Source organism: Rhinoderma darwinii, chromosome 12 (assembly GCF_050947455.1).
Source record: "Rhinoderma darwinii isolate aRhiDar2 chromosome 12, aRhiDar2.hap1, whole genome shotgun sequence".
Taxonomy (NCBI): Eukaryota; Metazoa; Chordata; class Amphibia; order Anura; family Rhinodermatidae; genus Rhinoderma; species Rhinoderma darwinii.
The window spans coordinates 4,402,555-4,423,280 of record NC_134698.1 but is presented as its reverse complement, the minus strand read 5'-3'; the positions used below and the strand labels follow the sequence as shown (position 1 = coordinate 4,423,280).

At 44.8% G+C, this 20,726-nt stretch overlaps 2 protein-coding genes across 2 annotated transcripts; both read left to right on the top strand.

Moving 5' to 3' along the window:
- Positions 1 to 104: 104 nt before the first annotated feature.
- On the top strand, positions 105 to 8,923 carry LOC142664355 (uncharacterized). Its single transcript, XM_075843411.1, has 6 exons — positions 105 to 259; positions 2,259 to 2,570; positions 4,107 to 4,415; positions 5,715 to 5,800; positions 6,970 to 7,024; positions 8,364 to 8,923. The coding sequence occupies exons 1-6, from the start codon at positions 220 to 222 to the stop codon at positions 8,804 to 8,806; spliced, it is 1,245 nt and encodes a 414-aa protein (XP_075699526.1). The 5' UTR covers positions 105 to 219; the 3' UTR covers positions 8,807 to 8,923.
- A 3,348-nt stretch (positions 8,924 to 12,271) lies between these two features.
- Positions 12,272 to 19,441, top strand: LOC142665016 (SLAM family member 9-like). Its single transcript, XM_075844551.1, has 4 exons — positions 12,272 to 12,390; positions 14,219 to 14,619; positions 17,267 to 17,524; positions 19,116 to 19,441. Exons 1-4 carry the CDS (start codon positions 12,272 to 12,274, stop codon positions 19,274 to 19,276), a joined length of 939 nt encoding a protein of 312 aa, XP_075700666.1. The 3' UTR covers positions 19,277 to 19,441.
- Positions 19,442 to 20,726: the final 1,285 nt, after the last annotated feature.

The following is a 20,726-nucleotide window of genomic DNA, read 5'->3' as shown; positions in this document are numbered from 1 at the left end:
CAGGAAGCGAAAGGAAGTCTACACGACTTAGCAGTGCCGAGCATTGTGGGAGTTGTAGTTTTGCTGTCTATGCTGTAGAAAGTTATACATTGGTGGCGGCCTTCACGTGAGGCAGGTGACGTACTTCCTATAAAGGTTCGCCGTATATAACGTGGAGCTGGTGGAGTTTGATTTAGTGGCGGGCTCAGCCGTGGTCAGGACGTAGAGGATTTGACTAAAATGTGGATCAGTCTGTTTTTTCTTTGTATGTTTGTAAAAGGTAAGACCTGGTCATTATCATTGGAGGGGGTGTATATAGAGATGTAGCAGAGCTGTGTTTGTCATTTGGTCACATTTGCAGTGATATATCTGTAGCTTCCCATAGGTGGTTTACCTCAGACATTAAAGGCGTCGTCCTGTGTTATGTCAATAAAGCTTATTCAACGATGAAAAGTTCAGCGTATTTTGAGTTTCACCATTTTCAAGACCTCGACTTGCTGTCAGTGAATGGGAAAATGATTGTTTATATCTAGAGCTGAAACTTGTATCGATCTAATACTTCTCACAGCTGAGGTTTTGTTACAATTGTATCCAGTTCAGGCAATGCTCGGTGAGATAAACACATCAGCAGAAGCAAAACTCCTGCCATAGTCCGGGGAATAGAGGAGGAGCAGGAAAATCTCCCTGCAACGGCGCCAAGGCGATGTCAAGGGAGAGAGGAGGAGTGCAAAAGCGGGGAGGGGTCTGTGTTTAATAAGGTGGGGGGGGGGGTGTAATAATCGAGACTGAGGTCTGTATTTATTTAGGGGTCTGGGGTCTGTATTTATTTAGGGGTCTGTTCTGGGGTCTGTATTTATTTAGGGGTCTGGTCTGGGGTCTGTATTTATTTAGGGGTCTGGTCTGGGGTCTGTATTATGTTGGGGGTCTGGTCTGGGGTCTGTATATATTTAGGGGTCTGGTCTGGGGTCTGTATTATGTTGGGGGTCTGGTCTGGGGTCTGTATATATTTAGGGGTCTGTATTTATTTAGGGGTCTGGTCTGGGGTCTGTATTATGTTGGGGGTCTGGTCTGGGGTCTGTATTTATTTAGGGGTCTGGTCTGGGGTCTGTATTATGTTGGGGGTCTGGTCTGGGGTCTGTATATATTTAGGGGTCTGTATTTATTTAGGGGTCTGGTCTGGGGTCTGTATTTAGGGGTCTGGTCTGGGGTCTGTATTTATTTAGGGGTCTGGTCTGGGGGGGTCTGTATTTATTTAGGGGTCTGGTCTGGGGTCTATATTTAGGGAGCCTGAGGTCTGTATTTATTTAGGGGTCTGGTCTGGGGTCTGTATTTATTTAGGGGTCTGGTCTGGGGGGGGGTCTGTATTTATTTAGGGGTCTGGTCTGGGGTCTGTATTTATTTAGGGGTCTGGTCTGGGGGGGTCTGTATTTATTTAGGGGTCTGGTCTGAGGTCTGTATTTATTTAGGGGTCTGGTCTGGGGTCTGTATTTATTTAGGGGTCTGGGGTCTGTTTATTTAGGGGCCTGTTCTGGAGTCTGTCTTTATGTAGGGGGTTTGGTGTCTGTATTTAGGGGGTCTGGTGTCTGCATTAGTTTATGGGGTCTGGTGTCTGTATTTAGGGGGTCTGGTGTCTGCATTAGTTTATGGGGTCTGGTGTCTGTATTTAGGGGGTTTGGTGTCTGTATTTAGGGGTCTGGCCTGGGGTCTGTATTAGTTTAGGGGTCTGGTGTCTGTATTTAGGGGGGCTGGTGTCTGTATTTAGGGGTCTGGTGTCTGTATTTAGGGGCCTGGCCTGGAGTGTGTATTAGTTTAGGGGTCTGGGGTCTGTATTTATAGATTCTGGTGTCAGTATGTGTTTATTTTGCAGGGCGAGTCCTATATAAACGTTGCGTGCGCTGCGTCATGTACTGCTTTTGAGAATGTAACGATGCAGGTCAGGACGGGTTTTCTGCCTCGGATGTAGACAAGCTTCCATTCACTGACATCTATATCTGCCGACCCTCCACAATTGTCCTGGAGTCACATTCCCGGTTTGCTAATGATAAGAGCGGAGGCGACGTACAAGACCTCCGCAGGTGGAGAGTCACACGTTCCAGTCCCCCACAATGAGACATATTTTGCATGACAGGGGTCCAGGAAAGCTGGGTGACAGCCTGTTATAGGATCCGTAATGACAGGCATGTTGGTTTATGACCCAGCTTTTCCAGAAACGGATGTACCTACGACAGGAGACGACACCATATTTACCCGACCTCTCGGTCTTTTCCTTTATCTTCCAGGTGTGTCCTTCACCGATAACTGCAATAAAACAAGGAACGTCTCGTATTCTAGCGGAGAATCATTCACCCTCGACATTGACCAACACGAAGTGAAGGACAACACCCTGATAAACGGCAGCGGCAATGTTATTGCTAAGATAGAAAACGGAACATTACATATATTAGATGAGCGTTATAAACATAGGATCCTCTCCAATGGCGTCGACTTCCAAATAAAGAGCGCCACCCCCGAAGACCAAGGGAATTATACTGCCAGTGTATTGTACATCAACGATGCCCACTGCACCCAGCACTACGTGGTCACTCTCCGTGGTAAGTACTGAATCCCATCACATCACTATGAACCCCTAATACACTGTGCCACTTTCCACCAGGACTCGAGTCACCGTTTTCTGACAGCCTCCCGGTGCTCCGCCTCTCCCTGATGTTTTGCTGCCTTGGTACTTGCCCAGTAATAACCGAGCCAATAAACTTGGTTATCGGCACGTGATCGCCATGACTAGGACTGTGTTCACATCACATTCGGCACGTTACGCTCTCATTGTATAAGCCAAAGATATACATAAGCCCCCATTTTCCCCGGTGATTGCCAAAAAAGTGTCCTTTTGGCATTCTATGGCTCGGTGCATCGGCATACCGTTTTTTTTCTGTATAGAATAGCATAGTAGACTGCGCTACATACCTTAAAGGGGTTGTCCGCGACCGGACAACTGATGACTTATCTATAGGATATGATCGGTGCAGGTCCGACACCCGGACCCCGCTCCGATCAGCTGCTCCGGCTGCCTGCGGGCACCGGATGTTTTGAACGGTATTCGCTAGTCGGAGGTAGATGGCTTCAACCACTGAATAGCGGCCGTTCTGGAGCTGAATAGTACTGCAGCTCAGCTGCTATTCCGTGACCGGAGCCGTCTGCTTCCGGCATGGACGTCCGTGCCCGCAAGCAGCCGGACCAGTTAATCGGTGCGGGTTCCGGGTGTCGGACCCTCACCGATAATATACTGATGGCCTATCCCGTGGATAGGTCATGAGTAGTGTGGTCATGGACAACCCCTTTAAGTGTGGACATGAGCCGTTCAGGTATTACATGGACGGCCATTCATTTGGCTGGCCGAGGCTTCCCAGCGTTTTGGGAGTCGGACCCAAAGTGATCTGCTGATTGCCACACTGACTCCCTTATGTAAGGTATTGCCTGTGATGAGATTATCCCTTTAAAGACCAAGGGAATCCACCATTTTTTTATTTTTAAGACCTGGTAGTTTTTTAAGAGTACGTGTTTGAGGGCCTATGACAGTTTGTCGATTTTTATGGTATCAATTTGGAGCATAAATAACTCACAATTTCTATTAACTTTTTATTAGGAACACAATGGGAAAAAAAAGGAATTCACAAAGCTGTGTCGGCACAGTCGCATTGATGTACATGTATGTCACAATGCAGGAATTACCTCCGGCATATGACGTACATGTCAATTCGCGAATAGGGATCCAAAGTTTAATATGAAATGCAAAATTTTGGTAAATTTTTTTTTTACAAAAACAAAAATATTAAAAGTATTGGAAAACATAATAAGTAGATACACTCTGGGCGTTGTACAGTTACGGAGGCAACTGTACTGCCCAGCGTATAGTAGCATCTCTCCATGCCCGATGTTCGATCCGTCGGGAGATCCCAACTGGAGATACACTTTAAAAAAACAAATGAAAAATTACGGTAGCCAGCTGCAGCTTCAGTATGTGACCGGGAATGACTCGCGATGCCCGCGGTTTAAATATGGAGGTGTATGTTTTTTTTGTATACTGAGTGTTGACTTGTACTGTGCTACAACTTTTTGGATTTCTCCATCAGATAACCAGATCTGTGGTGAAATAAAGGCAATCAGAGTTACAGCTCCAGAAAACGATTTCAGACTAGAATTCGACACAGATGGAGTGGAGAAAATCGACTGGAATAAAAGCAGCATCGGGACCATCGCTGTAACCGAAGACAAAGCAAAACTACAGATATTAGACAGCGATTATAAAGGGAACTTGAGCGTAATTGGCGTGTCCCTATGTAAACACAATGCAAACATAAAAGACCATGGAAACTACACCGCCACGGTATCATTCCATAATGGGACCCGGTGCCTTCAACACTATATTGTCAACTTCCAAAGTAAGTTCTCTTCCATTCATCAATATTAAAGGGGTTCCCCGCTTTGTACATTCCCTACTTGTTGATCACAATGTGTCCCCCTTCATGGTGTAGCTATAGGGGTCGCAATTGCAACCGGGCCCCGAAGCCAGGATGGGGCCCATGGTCCTTGCTGCACATCAGTCCACACTAACTATAGTAACTGGGGCTTATGTAATAAACTACACGGACCCCTGTTACTACAGTGGCAATATACTTACCCACATCACCATGACACAGAATGGCATCAGGACCCGCGCTGCGCCCGGAGATTAATCCTCTATTAATCTAATCCTATCATGTGTGATACTGTCTGCTGAGCCCTGTATCTAGTCCCCTCTGTCCTCTCCAGGCGCCTCTGTCCTCTCCAGGCGCCTCTGGACGCGTCTGTCTCCTCTAGACGACCTCTGTCTCCTCTGGATGCCTCTGTCTCCTCTGGACGCCTCTGTCTCCTCTGGACGCCTCTGTCTCCTCTGGACGCCTCTGTCTCCTCTGGACGACCTCTGTCTCCTCTGGACGACCTCTGTCTCCTCTGGACGACCTCTGTCTACTCTAGACGACCTCTGTCTCCTCTAGACGACTTCTGTCTCCTCTAGATGACTTCTGTCTCCTCTAGATGACTTCTGTCTCCTCTAGACGACTTCTGTCTCCTCTAGACGACTTCTGTCTCCTCTAGACGACTTCTGTCTCCTCTAGACGACTTCTGTCTCCTCTAGACGACTTCTGTCTCCTCTAGACGACTTCTGTCTCCTCTAGACGACCTCTGTCTCCTCTAGACGACCTCTGTCTCCTCTAGACGACCTCTGTCTCCTCCAGTCCCATGTTTCTCTTCCAGACTCCTCTGTTTCTTCTAGTTCCCTGTGTCTCCTCCAGGCGTCTGTCTCCTCTAGACGACCTCTGTCTCCTCTAGACGACCTCTGTCTCCTCTAGACGACCTCTGTCTCCTCCAGTCCCATGTTTCTCTTCCAGACTCCTCTGTTTCTTCTAGTTCCCTGTGTCTCCTCCAGGCGTCTGTCTCCTCTAGTTCCCTCTGTCCCTTCTTTGTCTCCTCTGCACTCTGTTTCCTACTCCCCTCTGTCACCTCTAGACACCTCTGTCTCTTCCAGACTCCTCTGTCTCCTTTAGTTCCCTTTTTTTCCCTCCAGACAACTCCTCTGTCCCCTGTAGACCCCTCTGTCTCTTCCAGACCCTTTTGTTTCCTCCAAATTCCTCCTGCAGCCGACCCAAGATGATTCATATCGCATGTAGACTTCTTATATTTGTCTCTTTTTCTTTTTCCAGGTTACCACTGGTTAAACTTTTTTGTACCTAATCTAAATTCGCTATTATCGTTATTATTAGTTGTCATCATTGGTCGTTTGCTATGGGTAAGTCATGTTGTTTTTTACTCTTTTTGTTTTATTAATTGTTTATATTGAGGTACACAACCCCTTTTTTAGTCCGAGGAGCCACATATCGGGGGGACTGTATATAAAGGGTCAGTGATGTTTAGGGCCGCCCTGCAACACAGCTTCCCCTGCAAAAGTGTTCACTTTCACTGACCGCAAACACATATATTGAAAATGGTGGGGAATTGAAACATAAAGTATTTTAGGAAGTTGTAGATTGTTTCATTTAGGCTGGGTTCACACAGAGTTTTTTGACGCGGAAACCGCACCGCAAAACTCGTCAAAAAACGGCCCGAAAATGCCTCCCCACGATTTCAATGGGAGGCGGAGGCGTCTTTTTCCCGCAAGCGGTAAAACTGTCTCGCGGGAGAAAGAAGGGATGTGACCCATCTTCGGGCGTTTACACCTCTGACCTCCCATTGACATCAATGGGAGGCAGAGAAAACGTATTTCGCTGAGTTTTATGCCTGCGGTGCTCAATGGCCGCGGGCGAAAGAAAACGCAGCGAAAATCGCCGTGCAGGGAGAGGAAAATCTGCCTCAAACTTCATTAGGAATTTTGAGGCAGAAATTCCGCCTGCAAAAAACTCAGTGTGAACCCGGCCTAAGGCTATGTTCACACGGAGTATTTTGGGGGAGGAATATCTGCCTCAAAATTCCGTTTGGAACTTTGAGGCAGATATTCCTCTCCCTGCACGCCGATTTTCGCGGCAATTATCGCGCCGTTTTTCGCCCGCGGCCATTGAGCGCCGCGGGCATAAAACAGCGAGGAATACGCTTTCTCCTGCCTCCCATTGAAGTCAATGGGAGGTCAGAGGCGGAAGCGCCCGAAGATAGGGCATGTCGCTTCTTTTTCCCGCGAGGCAGTTTTTTCTCGGGCCGTTTTTGCCGAGTTTTGCGACGCGGTTTCCGCGTCAAAAAACTCGGCAAAATACCCAGTGTGAACCCGGCCTTAGACTCCATATAGAACATATACAGGTGTGCGGAGGCTTCATATGTGGATACTGTATATTTGGGGGATTATCTGAACATTTAATTTACACATCTCATATGAGACTTAGTGCCCCCCCCGTCACCTTTTCACCCTTTTTAGCATTTTGCAACTACATTTTGAGTAATCTGTGAAACGTCTTTTTGCTTCTTCAACAGATCTGTTTACGAACCAAAAAATGTTTAAAGAAAAAAGTGAAAACAATAAATAAAGGTATAATATCTAGAACTACGCTCCCCATCATATAATAATCTCCAGAGACAGCGTACGCTGAGATTCTGTATCTAATCCTATCATGTGTGATACTGTCTGCTGAGATTCTGTATCTAATCCTATCATGTGTGATACTGTCTGCTGAGCTCTGTATCTAATCCTATCATGTGTGATACTGTCTGCTGAGCCCTGTATCTAATTCTATCATGTGTGATACTGTCTGCTGAGCTGTGTATCTAATCCTATCATGTGTGATACTGTCTGCTGAGATTCTGTATCTAATCCTATCATGTGTGATACTGTCTGCTGAGCTGTGTATCTAATCCTATCATGTGTGATACAGTCTGCTGAGCTGTGTATCTAATCCTATCATGTGTGATACTGTCTGCTGATCTGTGTATCTAATCCTATCATGTGTGATACTGCCTGCTGAGCCATGTATCTAAGCCTATCATGTGTGATACTGTCTGCTGAGCTGTGTATCTAATCCTATCATGTGTGATACTGTCTGCTGAGCTGTGTATCTAAGCCTATCATGTGTGATACTGTCTGCTGAGCTGTGTATCTAATCCTATAATGTGTGATACTGTCTGCTGAGCCGTGTATCTAATCCTATCATGTGTGATACTGTCTGCTGGGCCACTGTATCTAATCCTATCATGTGTGATACTGTCTGCTGAGCTGTGTATCTAATCCTATAATGTGTGATACTGTCTGCTGAGCGGTGTATCTAATCCTATCATGTGTGATACTGTCTGCTGAGCTGTGTATCTAATCCTATCATGTGTGATACTGTCTGCTGAGCTGTGTATCTAATCCTATCATGTGTGATACAGTCTGCTGAGCTGTGTATCTAATCCTATCATGTGTGATACTGTCTGCTGAGCTGCAGTATCTAATCCTATAATGTGTGATACTGTCTGCTGAGCCGGTGTATCTAAGCCTGCCAGTGTTCTGCCCCTGACAGCTGTAATTTACCATTGCGGGGTGGTCCTGGAATACATGGATGAGATACAGGGATGATCCAATTTCTTTTGACTCTTTTCTGCAGCGTCTTCTTTATGTCAAGAAAAAACTAAAATGTAATGTGACTGGAGACATTTGCTGATTTGTGTGTGTGTGGAGGGATATTTTTCTTTCTGACATGCGGCCACACTTTATATGTGATCTGTCGCCTCATCATGTTGGATTTGGGGAGTCTTGGAATGGATTTCTGGGCTCCTCAGATCTCTGGACGACTCCTGTATGGAAGACCTGACACTTCGTAAAGTGCCGCTCCCACCGTCATGTCGGATCTTTCTGGATCTTATTGAAATCTTTGTTTTTTATTTTCTTCTAGAAAGTATTTCAGAGTCGGATGATGGAACATGTCAGATAAGCGTTCCGATACCGCACAGAGGTCACCGAGGAACGACAAACCGGGATGTGTTAATACATTTGTGGACCCAGTGCAAACAATTCATGGGAGCCCCCTCCTCACCTTCAGAACATTTAATGGGAGCCCCCTCCTCACCTTCAGAACATTTAATGGGAGCCTCCTCCTCACCTTCAGAACATTTCATGGGAGCCTCCTCCTCACCTTCAGAACATTTAATGGGAGCCCCCTCCTCACCTTCAGAACGTTTAATGGGAGCCCCCTCCTCACCTTCAGAACGTTTCCAGATGCCCCCTGATTATCATCCCCAGATGCCCCCTGATTATCATCCCCAGATGCCCCCTGATTATCATCCCCAGATGCCCCCTGATTATCAGCCCCCCACATTATGCTATCCCCATGGATAAAACGTCCCTAATGATGTGATAATTTTTTTAAGTCTTTTTCTATTCTGTGTGTGACTACAATGATTGTTCTGGTAAAGGTACTAATGAAAATAGTAATAAATACATTTATACATGTTATGTTGACTTAGAAAAAAATGAGGGGACATTTACTAAGCGAAATGCACCGTACAGGCCGATCGTCAAATTTATTATGCTTTTTGGGCACTTTATGCACCTTGCTCGAAAGTTTTGAAAAGTGTCTACAAAAAGGAGTTGCCAGCGGCGTACACACAAAAAAAAAAAAGTGGCATTTTTTACTAGGCAACCCCTGCATATAGGTGTGTCATCATCATCCGCTATCGCATCCAAAAAAATCATGTGTACTGGCCCTTTAAATTTCAGAAAGTACGCCTAGACCAGCAGAGGGCAGCAAAGTGGAGTTACATGTAATTCTGCAACCAAACAAACAAAAAGAATACAAGATCAGACACAGCGCAGTGTTACAGCGTGGACACCGGAGTAGGAGAACGCTGGCAGCATAGAGGCAGCAATACGTCATTACAGGATCGCCTAACAAGCCCCATGGTTCCATTTCTTTCAGCTGAGCAGGTGATCCCTCCTGGCCAAGAAAAAAACACTCGTTTATTGAGGTGTTGACCCGGCTTTAGTGGTAAAAAATTTTGTCAAAATTTAGTAGCAAGTATTTTTTTCACAAAAATGTGCAACTTTTTACAGTTTTACGCTGCGCTCAGCACTTTTACGACAAGTTGGTGTGGCTTCAAAACAGGCGCGGTCACTACAGTCCGACAGATTTATTAACTTTTACGGCAGAAAGTGACGTAAATTCTAGCGAAAATTTACACGACAACACAAGAATTTATTAGGAGGAATAGCACATTTTGACCTATGTGACCAATCGTCATTTAGCACAAATTGACCCTATCACCCCTGACTGGTCAGAAGTTTTGATCGGTGGGGTTCGGGTGCTGAGACTCCCACCGATCCCAAAAACAAGCGTCAGAAGCGCTAAGATGAGGACTGTGTCACTTCGTTTCTAATCGCCTTTCCTCGGAGCGGTGTACGGGCCCAAAAAAAAGTTTGAGTCTGTACACCGCTCCGAGGAAAGCCGATCAGAAACGAAGCGGCACATCGCTCACCTGATGCTTTGTTTTACCGATCGGTGGGGTTCTCAGTGCTCGGATCCCCAAAAGTTTTATGAAAGTTTAGTTACCCTTTAAACATTTCATGTCTACAGGTGGCCATGCACATTAGATGAATGCCAGCCGTACTCGCAGATTCCAGCAGGACCGGCCGAATGTGTAATGTGTATGGCGGTCTCCCGACTCTCTCCCGATGGCAGATGTCAAGGGACAGAAAGATCAGGCTGTTACATTTCAACATGCCCGATCCTTTTGTTCGTAAAAGAAGAGTCTGGCAGCGTCTTTCTACCTATTGAGAATGCTTGACTCCACGGCTGAGAGTAGTGGGCACGCGAGTGGAGGGATTGGGAGGAATACCTGGGAGGATCGCTTTCGGCCTACAGTTATCTAAAGTGTTTGGCTATCTTATTGCTGGCCATAGACATGAGATATTTATCTGCAGACCGTCAAAATTTGGTGAGATCTGCTGACAATCTGTAGTGGTCATACACAGACGTCAAAATCAGATGCTATTATAATATGATGATTCTGCCAATGATCTGCAGATAAATAGCCCCGATCCAGCTAATCATTCGCATGTCAGATCAATTCCTACAAATAATCCCACCATCAACATGTCAGACTAAGGCCGGATTCACATGAGCGTGTTCAGTCCGTTATATACGGTCCGTATGTTGGCCACATTTCCTGGACTGAACACACTGCAGGGAGCCGGGCTTCTAGCATCATCGTTATCTATGACGCTAGGTGTCACTGCCTCGCTACGGGACAACTGTCCTGAACTGTAATCATGTTTTCTTTACGGGACAGTAGATCCGCGGGGAGGCAGGGACTCCTAGCGTAACAGATAACTATGATGCTAGGAGCCCGGCTCCCTGCACTGTGTTCAGTCCGGGAAATGCGGCCGACACACGGACCGTATATCACGGACTGAACACGCTCGTGTGTGGGGCACCTAAACCAACAGATCAGGGACATAGTAAAAATAAAAAAAGTTAAACCACAGAGCGGGCGTGCACAAAGTGGAGAACGATCAGTCGTAATCTGCCGATCAAGCCATCACGCCTAACTCTAACCAACGACGACCCAAGAAATCGAAGATCATTTTTTTTCAACAGACCGTAGTCTGCTGTCAGCCGCCGCAAATTTTACAAATACTACGACAACGATCATCATCGTAGTGTGAAAATTTGCTCCTGTGATAGCGATTATTAGTGCGGCCGTACCTAAAAGTTACCGTACATGCTAAGAATTTTGCTTTTCGAATGGCAATATCCAATGGACTATGCAGAAAAAAATCACTCCTTCTCGAGGAGGAAAAAATTGATAGAATTTGTATCATCGCCTGGTAAACGTAATAATTTTTTTTTTTTACATTTCCAGACATGCAAATTTTTGGTTACCTCATCGCTAACGTAAACTGGAATAAAAGGTGATGAAAAAGTCTCATGAACACTAAAATTGTACCAATAGAAACCACAGCTTACCCCGCAATAAGCCCTCGCACCGCCCGATCTACTGAAAAACCAAAAAGTTCTGGCTCTCAGAATTTGGCGACGCAAAACAAATGTAATTTTTAACAATTCGTTTTTTTGTAGTAAAACATGGAAAAATTTTTAGAAATTTGGTATCGCCGTAATCGTACTGACCCGCAGAAAAAAATTAACATGTAATTTTTACCGTACAATGAACGCCGTCAAAACGAAACCCAAAAAACAATGGAGGAATCGCTGTTTTTTTTCCAATTGCACGCCACCAAGAAACTTTTTCCAGTTTCCCAGTACATTATATGGTACAATAAATGGTGCCGTGAAAAACTACATCTCGTTCCGCAAAAAACAAGCCCTCACATGGCGATATCAACAGAAAAATGGAAAAAGTTATGCACGATGGGGAAGGAAAAACAAAAATTAAAACATTTAAAATGGCTGCGGACGGAAGGGGTTAATAAATACTTTCCTTGTACTAATTATCTTTTCTTCTCCATTCATGCCTAAAGCAACATTCACAATTCTGCTAATTGTACTATTTCCAGGGAGCATTTCATTCTGCGGTCACTGTCGGGGCTGGACTCTCTATTCCCACGGGCAAAAATATAAATTTTTACGAAAAGGAAAAAAGCAGCTTCGGATGTGAATAGAGGAATTGGAATGAAATGCAGTAAAGAGAAGTATTTATGAAGTTACTCAACTTGTGTTGCTTAATACAACCACAAAGTGGAATTACGCTTTTAGGTAACAGCAGTTTGCAGCAGATTGCTTTACTTCAGACATATCGAACCTGTTCTTCATCCCCCAATCTCTAATGATCAGTGACAGGATCGGAAATGTGGTCAAGTTTCATATACGAAGGACATCCCGCCTCAGAACTTCTCATTTCTGGGACGTTACAAAGTAACGAAGATGCTGTTTTGTTTGTTGCTCTTTATGTTTATTCATCAACCATGTGAGTATTTTACTTTTATAGATTTAGATGTTTTATGTTTTACATCAAATTTTTGGAATTTTGGAATTTTATGGAAACTTGAGTTCATGTCTGTTACATTGTTTCTGGGAAAGCGGGATGACAACCAATATAACCACACTTCTTTACCCTGTCATTGGTGTGACTATAGAGGGTGTGGGGGTTATTATATGGAAAGAGGGGGGGGGCAACGATTGCTGGGAACCCCTACTCCATAATGGATGGTGGTATGATCCAGCACCAGGAGGACACTCAACTTTGATTTTTGCTTTGAGACCTCCTCTCCTCCATGTACGCCCCACATACCTCCTTCTCGGGGTAAAATGTGACCAGGGTTTTCATAAAACTCACTGCCTAAGGCCTCATGCACACGAACGTATTTTTTCCCTCCCGTAAATACTGGCGTAAATACGGGTCCGGTGTCACCCGTATTTACGGGCACGTTTTCGATGCAAAATTGCACTGCACTAATCGGCAGCCCCTTCTCTCTATCAGTACAGGATAGAGAGAAGGGGCAGCCCTTTCCGAGGTAAAAGTAAAAGAAATTCATACTTACCCGGTCGTTGTCTTGGTGACGCTTCCCTCTCTTCACATCCAGCCCGACATCCCTGGATGACGCGGCTGTCCATGTGACCGCTGCAGCATGTAATTGGCCTGTGATTGGCTGCAGCGGTCACATGGGCTGAAACATCATCCAGGGATGTCGGGCCGGATGTCGAGAGGGACGCGTCACCAAGGCAACGGCCGGGAGACCTGACTGGAGGAAGAAGCAGGGAGTTCTCGGTAAGTATGAACGTCTTTTTTTTTTTACAGGTTGCTGTATATTGTGATCGGAATTCACTGTCCAGGGTGCTGAAAGAGTTACTGCCGATCGCTTAACTCTTTCAGCACCCTGGACAGTGACTATTTACTGGCGTCGCCTAGCAACGCTGCCGTAATGACGGGTGCACACATGTAGCCACCCGTCATTACGGGAGCTCCATAGACTTCTATGGGCTGCCCGTGCCGTTATTACGGCCTGAAATAGGACATGTTCTATCTTTTTCAACGGCACGGACACCTTCCCATAAGAAAACGGGAAGGCACCCGTCGCCAATAGAAGTCTATGAGCCCGTTATTACGGGTCGTAATTACGACCCGTAATAACGGGAGTTTTTACGGTCGTGTGCATGAGGTCTAAGGCTGCATGCACACGTTGAGTATTTTGGTGCGGAAAATACTCATCAAAACCGCAGCAATACGCAGGAAATTCGCAGGTAAAAACCGCACCGGATCGCTAGTTTTTTCGGTACTTTTTTTGGTGCGGTTTTTACATTTTGCTGCATTTTCATGCTGCGTATTTCTTCATAACTACGGAGATGGATTTCGCCAGCGGAATAGCAAGATAAATTGACATGCTGCGGTTCTGAAAATACACCCCGTGTGTCAATTCAGGTGCAGATAAACAGCGCACTGTGGATTGATTTTGCTGGTACTGTATTATGCGGTTTTGCCGCACGTGAATATTGCCGCCAAAACCGCACGTAATACGCAACGTGTGCATTTGGCCTATGCGCTTATTCACACGACAGGGGTTATCGACCGTGTGCTGAACATTTTTTTAACGGCCGTCACACGGCGGCATTAAAATCAATACACGTCTACGGGGCTAATCACACGGCCGTTTTTTTAATGGCCCATGAAAAAATACGACATGTCCAACTTTTGCCCGTTTTCCCGGGTTCCCTCAATAGATTCAAGTCTATGAGGGGTCCAAATGGCCGATATGATGCCCGTTAATGTGAAAACGGCCTAAATGAACTCTATCCAGGTCCGTAACCAGCAGTATTAGTAGAGTATATATATTAACGTCCGGCCACCTATTAATCCGGTATAAATACTTTGTATCAGGTGTCGTCTGTGATGAGTTCTGTAGACGGGAAAATGTATCTGGTGCTGAAGGAGGAGAAGTCATTCTACGCGTCCATCAGACGGGGATCACATTTATCTACTGGATTCTGTTACCAGAAGGAGACGTTCTTATTACAACTGAGCCTGGAGAATCTATTGATGAAAGTGATGTGATAGATCAATATAAGGGAAGATTGAGAAGTGAAGCTGACGGATCCTTACACCTCCGTAACTTATCCCCACAAGATCAGAAGATCTATAAAGCAGATATACGAAAAGAAGAACATGGGATCTGTGTACAGTTTAATCTCACTGTATATGGTAGGTTCTTCTTTCTTCTTTTCGGTTCTTCTTCTTTTCGGTTCTTCTTCTTTTCTGTTCTTCTTTCTTCTTTTCTGTGTTCGGGGTCTACGTCACATGGAGGTGGTGGGAGGGCGACGCTCCACCTGTAGGAACTTTGATGGCTCGAAACTAAATTAGACTACAGCAACTATAACTTTTACTCACTCCCTCGGCAATGTACGCTTGATGGTTTCACATATATACTAGTATATACAAAGTACAACCAGCTTAATGCCACCGTCCCTCACACAGAGTGCACAAAGGTAAAAGTTCCGGACTTATATACATGGCACGTGGCGTTTTGCAGATTGGTGTCGGTTTTTCACTGACCACAATTCTTAGTTACAGACTCATGCAAACAACTTTGTTTAGTTGTTGGCTGTAGTGGCTTCCCCTTTTATGGTCAGTTCACACGTTGCGTATTTTCCGCAACGGAATTAGTTGCAGAAAATCTGCAGTAAATACAGTAGCAGCAAAGTGGATAAGATAAAATAAACCTCATCCGCACGCTGCGTAAATACTGACCTGAAAAACGCTCAGAAAATCACCTGCGGTGCGGAGTTTTCTTCCGCAGCATGTCAATTGTATATTCAATAGGAAGGTAAATCCTGCAACAAATAGAAGTTGTCGCATTTTTTGTGCAGAGATTCCGCCGCAAAAAATTAAACTCAGAAAAAAAATAATCTTATACTTACCCAGTCTGTGTTTCTTCCTCCTGGGATGACCTTTCATTCCATGTGCAGCCAATCACAGGCTGTAGGGGCAGTCACATGGGATGAAAACTGACACTAAGAGGCCGGCTAAGTGCTGCAGTTTTCCGCAGCGGACATTCCGGGTGAAAAACTGCACCACAGTTTGGTGTGTTTTTTCCCCCGGAATTCCCAGCCGCGCACAGGGCAGATACGTTGTGTGCTTTTACGCAGCATATCTGCCTCGTGTGAACTCAGCCTTAATATTGTTTTAGAGTCTCTGGCAGTAGCTCGTCAACACAATGCACTCTAAGGCCGTGTCTACACAGGTTTTTTTTACACGTTTTTTTGATGTGGAAACCGTGTCGGAAAATGCGCTACAAAATGGCCGAAAATGCCTCCCATTGATTTGAATGGGAGGCGGAGACGTTTTTTTCCTGCGGAAAAACCGCCTCACGGGAGAAAGAAGCGACATGCCCTATCTTCGGGCGTTTATGTGTCTGACCTCCCTTTGACATCAATGGGAGGCAGAGAAAGCATTTTTCGTGGCGTTTTTGCCCGCGGCGCTCAATGGTCACGGGCGAAAAATGCAGCGAAAAACGCGACAAACGTGCAGGCAGATCAAAATCTGCCTCAAAAATCCAAACTCAATTTAACTAACAGTCTAAGTGGGGATAGGATGGTTGTCTCAACAAGCAGGGTACGGTACCTTCTCAGGTCTCTGACACTCTCTTACATGCGATGGCCTTCTCCAGTCAATCAGTTGTAGTCTACTCCTCATGAATCCCGCTCAGGATCGCAGCATTCAGCCTCATTACACTACTCAGACTCTCACACCCTGTTCATATCACAGCGCCTCGGGCCCTATCTTGGTCTGCTCCACTGAATCATCATTTGCGACCTGATCACTGACCTGTACCTTCTTCCTTCACCACAGTCATACGCCTAACAGCATTTGTCGTTAAGGAGCCTTCACGTTCTACAAACTTCAACTTCAAGGGACCTGCCACCTTAGTAATGGTAGATGGGGCCACACCTCCCTGCCACCAAGTGAGCACCACTACAGCCTGCCAACAACAGCATCTACAGTATCGCACTAACTTGGAACATGTACTTCTTGGTCATGTGACAACAGGTCCTATTTCTATAATACACAACAGCAAAATATAAAATGCTAATATAGATTGGCCACTAAGCAGAGGCAACTCTCTAGAATGATACAGAATTGCTGCTACGACCAACATTTATAGACACATGCTTGGTATTCAACCTGTTAAGAAATTAAATATAAAAAAGGACATTCACATTTGGTGCCATGGGCACACCTTGTATCTCATCCCGGGTTTAACTGATGCTGCCCTTGGCATTACACTGGAACTGGTACCTGAAACAAAAACATGGGTTACTTATCTACACATAGTAGCCTGGCCCACCATACTCTTCAGCGTCCGTATTTGCCGGGAAGTCTCTGGAGCCCAGCATTTCTAAAGGGGCTCTCTCCACATCTTACATCTACACAAATCTGAAATTTTAGCAATATTTATATCCTTTTCTTTTCTTCCACCACTTTCTTCATCCTTATCCATATCCTCCTGACCTGGGCACCACTGCCATGGGTCAGACAAAAGAGTCACTGAGGCATGGAGCACATCGAGCGAGTGCCACGAACCCTTCAGTATTTCTACTGGCACCGCGGCTCATCCATAGTGGTGGCTATGCTGGATACTAAGCCTGAGTTCTCTTTAAGTGAATGAGACGAAGACGCAGTACCAAACATTTAAAGGGAACACGGCACTCACAGGAACACTGTGGTCCCTTAATTTTGCTAATCAGGAGTCCCGGAGGTCGGACTACCACCATTAAAATATTGATGGTCTATCCTATGGATAAGTCCAGGAAAACCCTTTGTAAATGTTTCTTACATTTCTTCTACATAGAGAGACTGTCACCTGAAGATATCAAGATCAACCACAGCATCACCAGGAACGACACTTGCTCACTGGGGTTGTTGTGCACCGTGGATAAACGAGATGTGACTGTAACATGGAGTAATCTAAACAGCAGTGATATCAATGTGACCCAAGGTGTCCTGTATATACCTCCGAGTAGTGTGGACATCACCTATATCTGCACCGCACGTAACCCTGTCAGTAACGTCTCCGAAACTGTGATCCCCGGGAAATACTGCCAGACAGGTAATTCTAATTATATAATGGTGTCATTCATTGGGGTAGTACTCATATAAAGTATTTGTAATTCTCCTTTTCATTCCACCTTTTATGATTATAGACCTTAGGTGGACATCATGTTGCTCAAGAGCTTGAAGGCCCCTTTCATGTTGTTCCTGACTTGCCAAATCCTGTTAAACAAGTGATTTCCTGGCATTGTCCCGGGACAGAACACATCTCTGATCATCTCTACTTGAATTGTCTTCTCTAGAATGGACCTCTAACTAGAGGGATTGTCTCAGCTCCAGTTACATTCTAGTTGTGGTTGACTGGCTGTTCACATCTAATTTCATGTAGGAGATGTAGAGACAATCTAGGCCATGGTGGGGATACAGCCCAATAGTTTGGGCATTGTATAGTATGGGCACTGTTGTAGCCCGATATGTGACTGGAAGTCTTAACGGTTAGTTTGGGACATTCAGTATATCTGAAACCTTTTCTGTTCTTCTAAACTTCCATTATAGAGGTTTCTCCGCTAACTGGTTTGTCCCAGCTATTGACCTTCCATTATTGAGGCTTCTCCGCTTGCTGGTTCGTCCCAACTATTGACCTTCCATGATGGATTTGGACTCTTTTATTTTTATATTGCATTGTCCTTACTTTATGCTTTTATCAGCTCACAATCTAGAGGTGACCACAGATATTAGATTATTGGTGTCAACTTCTACCGAGTTTCCGACAATTGTTAGCTTTGGTAAAATTGGAATTTCACCGTCCAGTTCTATCGGTGCCATTGTTTTTTGATGGGTTTTACGTCTTCGTCTGTCAATTATAGTAAGTTACAGGAAATCTGTCGTCGTAACTGAGAGCTGAAGATCTTGATGACTACTGAGCCTGAAGCTTCTTTGTTCTGAGGACGAGAACGCTGAAGACATAAATTTGGACACTTGTAGTCTTCTGGGATGATCTTCCCTCCCTAGAGGTGGGCATATGGAAGCAGTGGCGCCAAGTTTCGACTCCCTTCTTATTCCCACTATAGAGGTGGAAGGGGAGGGACAAAGCATGTCAATGTATTGGGGGGCGCTCGCTGATAGTTATTTTGGACAGCTGCTTGGTTGATCGACCAATCAGCTGTTTCGAGGTCTCTATAGTGGCGCAGGGGCACCGTAGGTAGCAACAGGTTAAGGATTGGTTATTTTTTTGTTCCTGCCTGGCCGCCAACCAATCAGGGTGGTCAGTAAAGTATATCTGATTCTCTCTATGACTAAGAATGAGTACCTCTGAAGCATCGGTCCCATGGAGCCCCGCCCACTACACCCTCTTATTATTAGGGAGTTAGGTCACCCAGTAATTGGGTGTATTTTGACTATTCAATAGCTTGACCATTTTTCATGAGCAAATTAATGTATTATTAGTATTTTATGGTTATCTTTATGAAGTAATAAAGAGGAATTTAATTGTTAATCCATTATATAATAATGCAGATTTTTATTTCCAAATTATTGTATTATCTGCATATATCTTATTATGTATATATGTGTCTGAGAGGTGCGACTTGTAATCCCATGTAATAATTCTCAATTCATACAAAACTTCTCAATCATTTTATATTTTTCAGATTCCTTGATAAGGAAATTCCAAAAAGACCTTGGTACAATACTATTAACCCGTTGGATATTATGTGGTGTCGTCTTACTTATCACCGGCTGTGTCTTCATTCATCATATAAGGACTGAAGTCATGGACCCCCCTAATAGATACTCAAGACGTCGTCACTAAATGGGACTTATGGCCGGAAAAGTTTGACTCGTACTTTTTTCTGAGTGACTTTTTTACTCTACAGCCAGGAGGACAGATGATGATTGACATTTTATTTGGATGTTTTATATAAAGCTTTTGTTTTTAAAAACGTTTTTTATATCAATTGTATTCTAGGTTTTATCACATACTTGAGCAATTTCAGCAAAAACAGCCACAAGAAAACTAAGGGTCCTCTGCCAGTGCTTGAGATATGGGTTGGGGCCTCCCCTGAGGGGTATTTACCCCGCCCCTGCTCATTTGCTGCTCTTCATTGTGCAGGTCGCCTACTACTGGTTGATTACATTATAGTATTACTATTAGGATTTTTTTCTTATGTTTTATATAACTATAGACCTGTTACATCCAGCGGGTTATGGACCCACTAGGCTACTCCACTGGTAGGTCACTACCTTTTGGAGTAGCTGCAGGCCCAGCGGACCAGGTACAGGCACTGGCAGATCGTACCTTGAAAGATGGAAGCATCAGGCTTGTCACCGACAGTTGGAGGCAGACTGGCAGCGGGCCGCTGGATGGAAGCTGGTAGCGGATGACTGGACACAGGCAGGTAGCGGGTAGCTTGATACAGGCTGATAACAGATAACTGGATATGGGCTGTTAACAGATAATTGGATACAGGCTGATAGATAGCAATAGCGGACTGAAATCATATGTACACAGGAAATTTTGTAGCACACAAGTAGGAAGTACTAAAGTACTTCCACCATGAAAATTCTGTCTGAATCCGAAAAGTCTTGAATACTTTCTCTGCTCCTTATCCTGAATGTAAAGAATCTTTTAATAGGATCCACTCTGGGTTTCCTTTTCAACGGATTCGTACTTAGTCTGACAAATAAAATTCTGTATGCCCCTACATGATATCGGAGCCATACACGATATCAGAGCAGTACAGACCCTATGGGTCCTATGTACCTCTATGGCAGCTCTTGTATCACCTGCTGACAGATGTATCGCTGAATGGGATTATAGCCTTCTCTTTTTCCTGGTGTGCACTCCCTTGTGATCTCTCCTTTTTACCAGGTTCATTTGTATTTCTACTTACGGTGTATTACATGTTATACCATGTATGTTTGAGAAGTATATTTTGTGTTTTCTAGTAGCTTCCTGTTGTATTCCCCTAAAATGTGGTGAATCTGCAGATATTATTCACACTCAGCTTCAGAACTTCTCGTTTCTCGGATGTAAGAAAGCAGCGAAGATTCTGCTTTGTTTGTTGCTCTTTGTCATGATCTGTGGGTATGTGGACCCACTGGCTGTACCGCCGTAGCGGGATAGCAGCTGGCCAACAGATTACCAAGTCAATATATATATATAGTCCAAGCACAAGGGTACCTATAGTGGTTCAGACAGTAATGGAGGCTCGGCACAGATGGGACCTTGACAGCAGACACCAGACGTGGTGTTACACAGC

Excerpts from the sequence above, each read along its gene's own strand:
- LOC142664355 (XM_075843411.1), top strand. The coding sequence starts at position 220 with ATGTGGATCAGTCTGTTTTTTCTTTGTATGTTTGTAAAAG. Across the intron at positions 260-2,258 it reads TCTTTGTATGTTTGTAAAAG|GTGTGTCCTTCACCGATAAC; the intron begins GTAAGACCTGGT and ends TTTATCTTCCAG. Across the intron at positions 5,801-6,969 it reads TCATTGGTCGTTTGCTATGG|ATCTGTTTACGAACCAAAAA; the intron begins GTAAGTCATGTT and ends CTTCTTCAACAG.
- LOC142665016 (XM_075844551.1), top strand. The coding sequence starts at position 12,272 with ATGTGGTCAAGTTTCATATACGAAGGACATCCCGCCTCAGAACTTCTC. Across the intron at positions 14,620-17,266 it reads GTTTAATCTCACTGTATATG|AGAGACTGTCACCTGAAGAT; the intron begins GTAGGTTCTTCT and ends TCTTCTACATAG. Across the intron at positions 17,525-19,115 it reads CGGGAAATACTGCCAGACAG|ATTCCTTGATAAGGAAATTC; the intron begins GTAATTCTAATT and ends TATATTTTTCAG.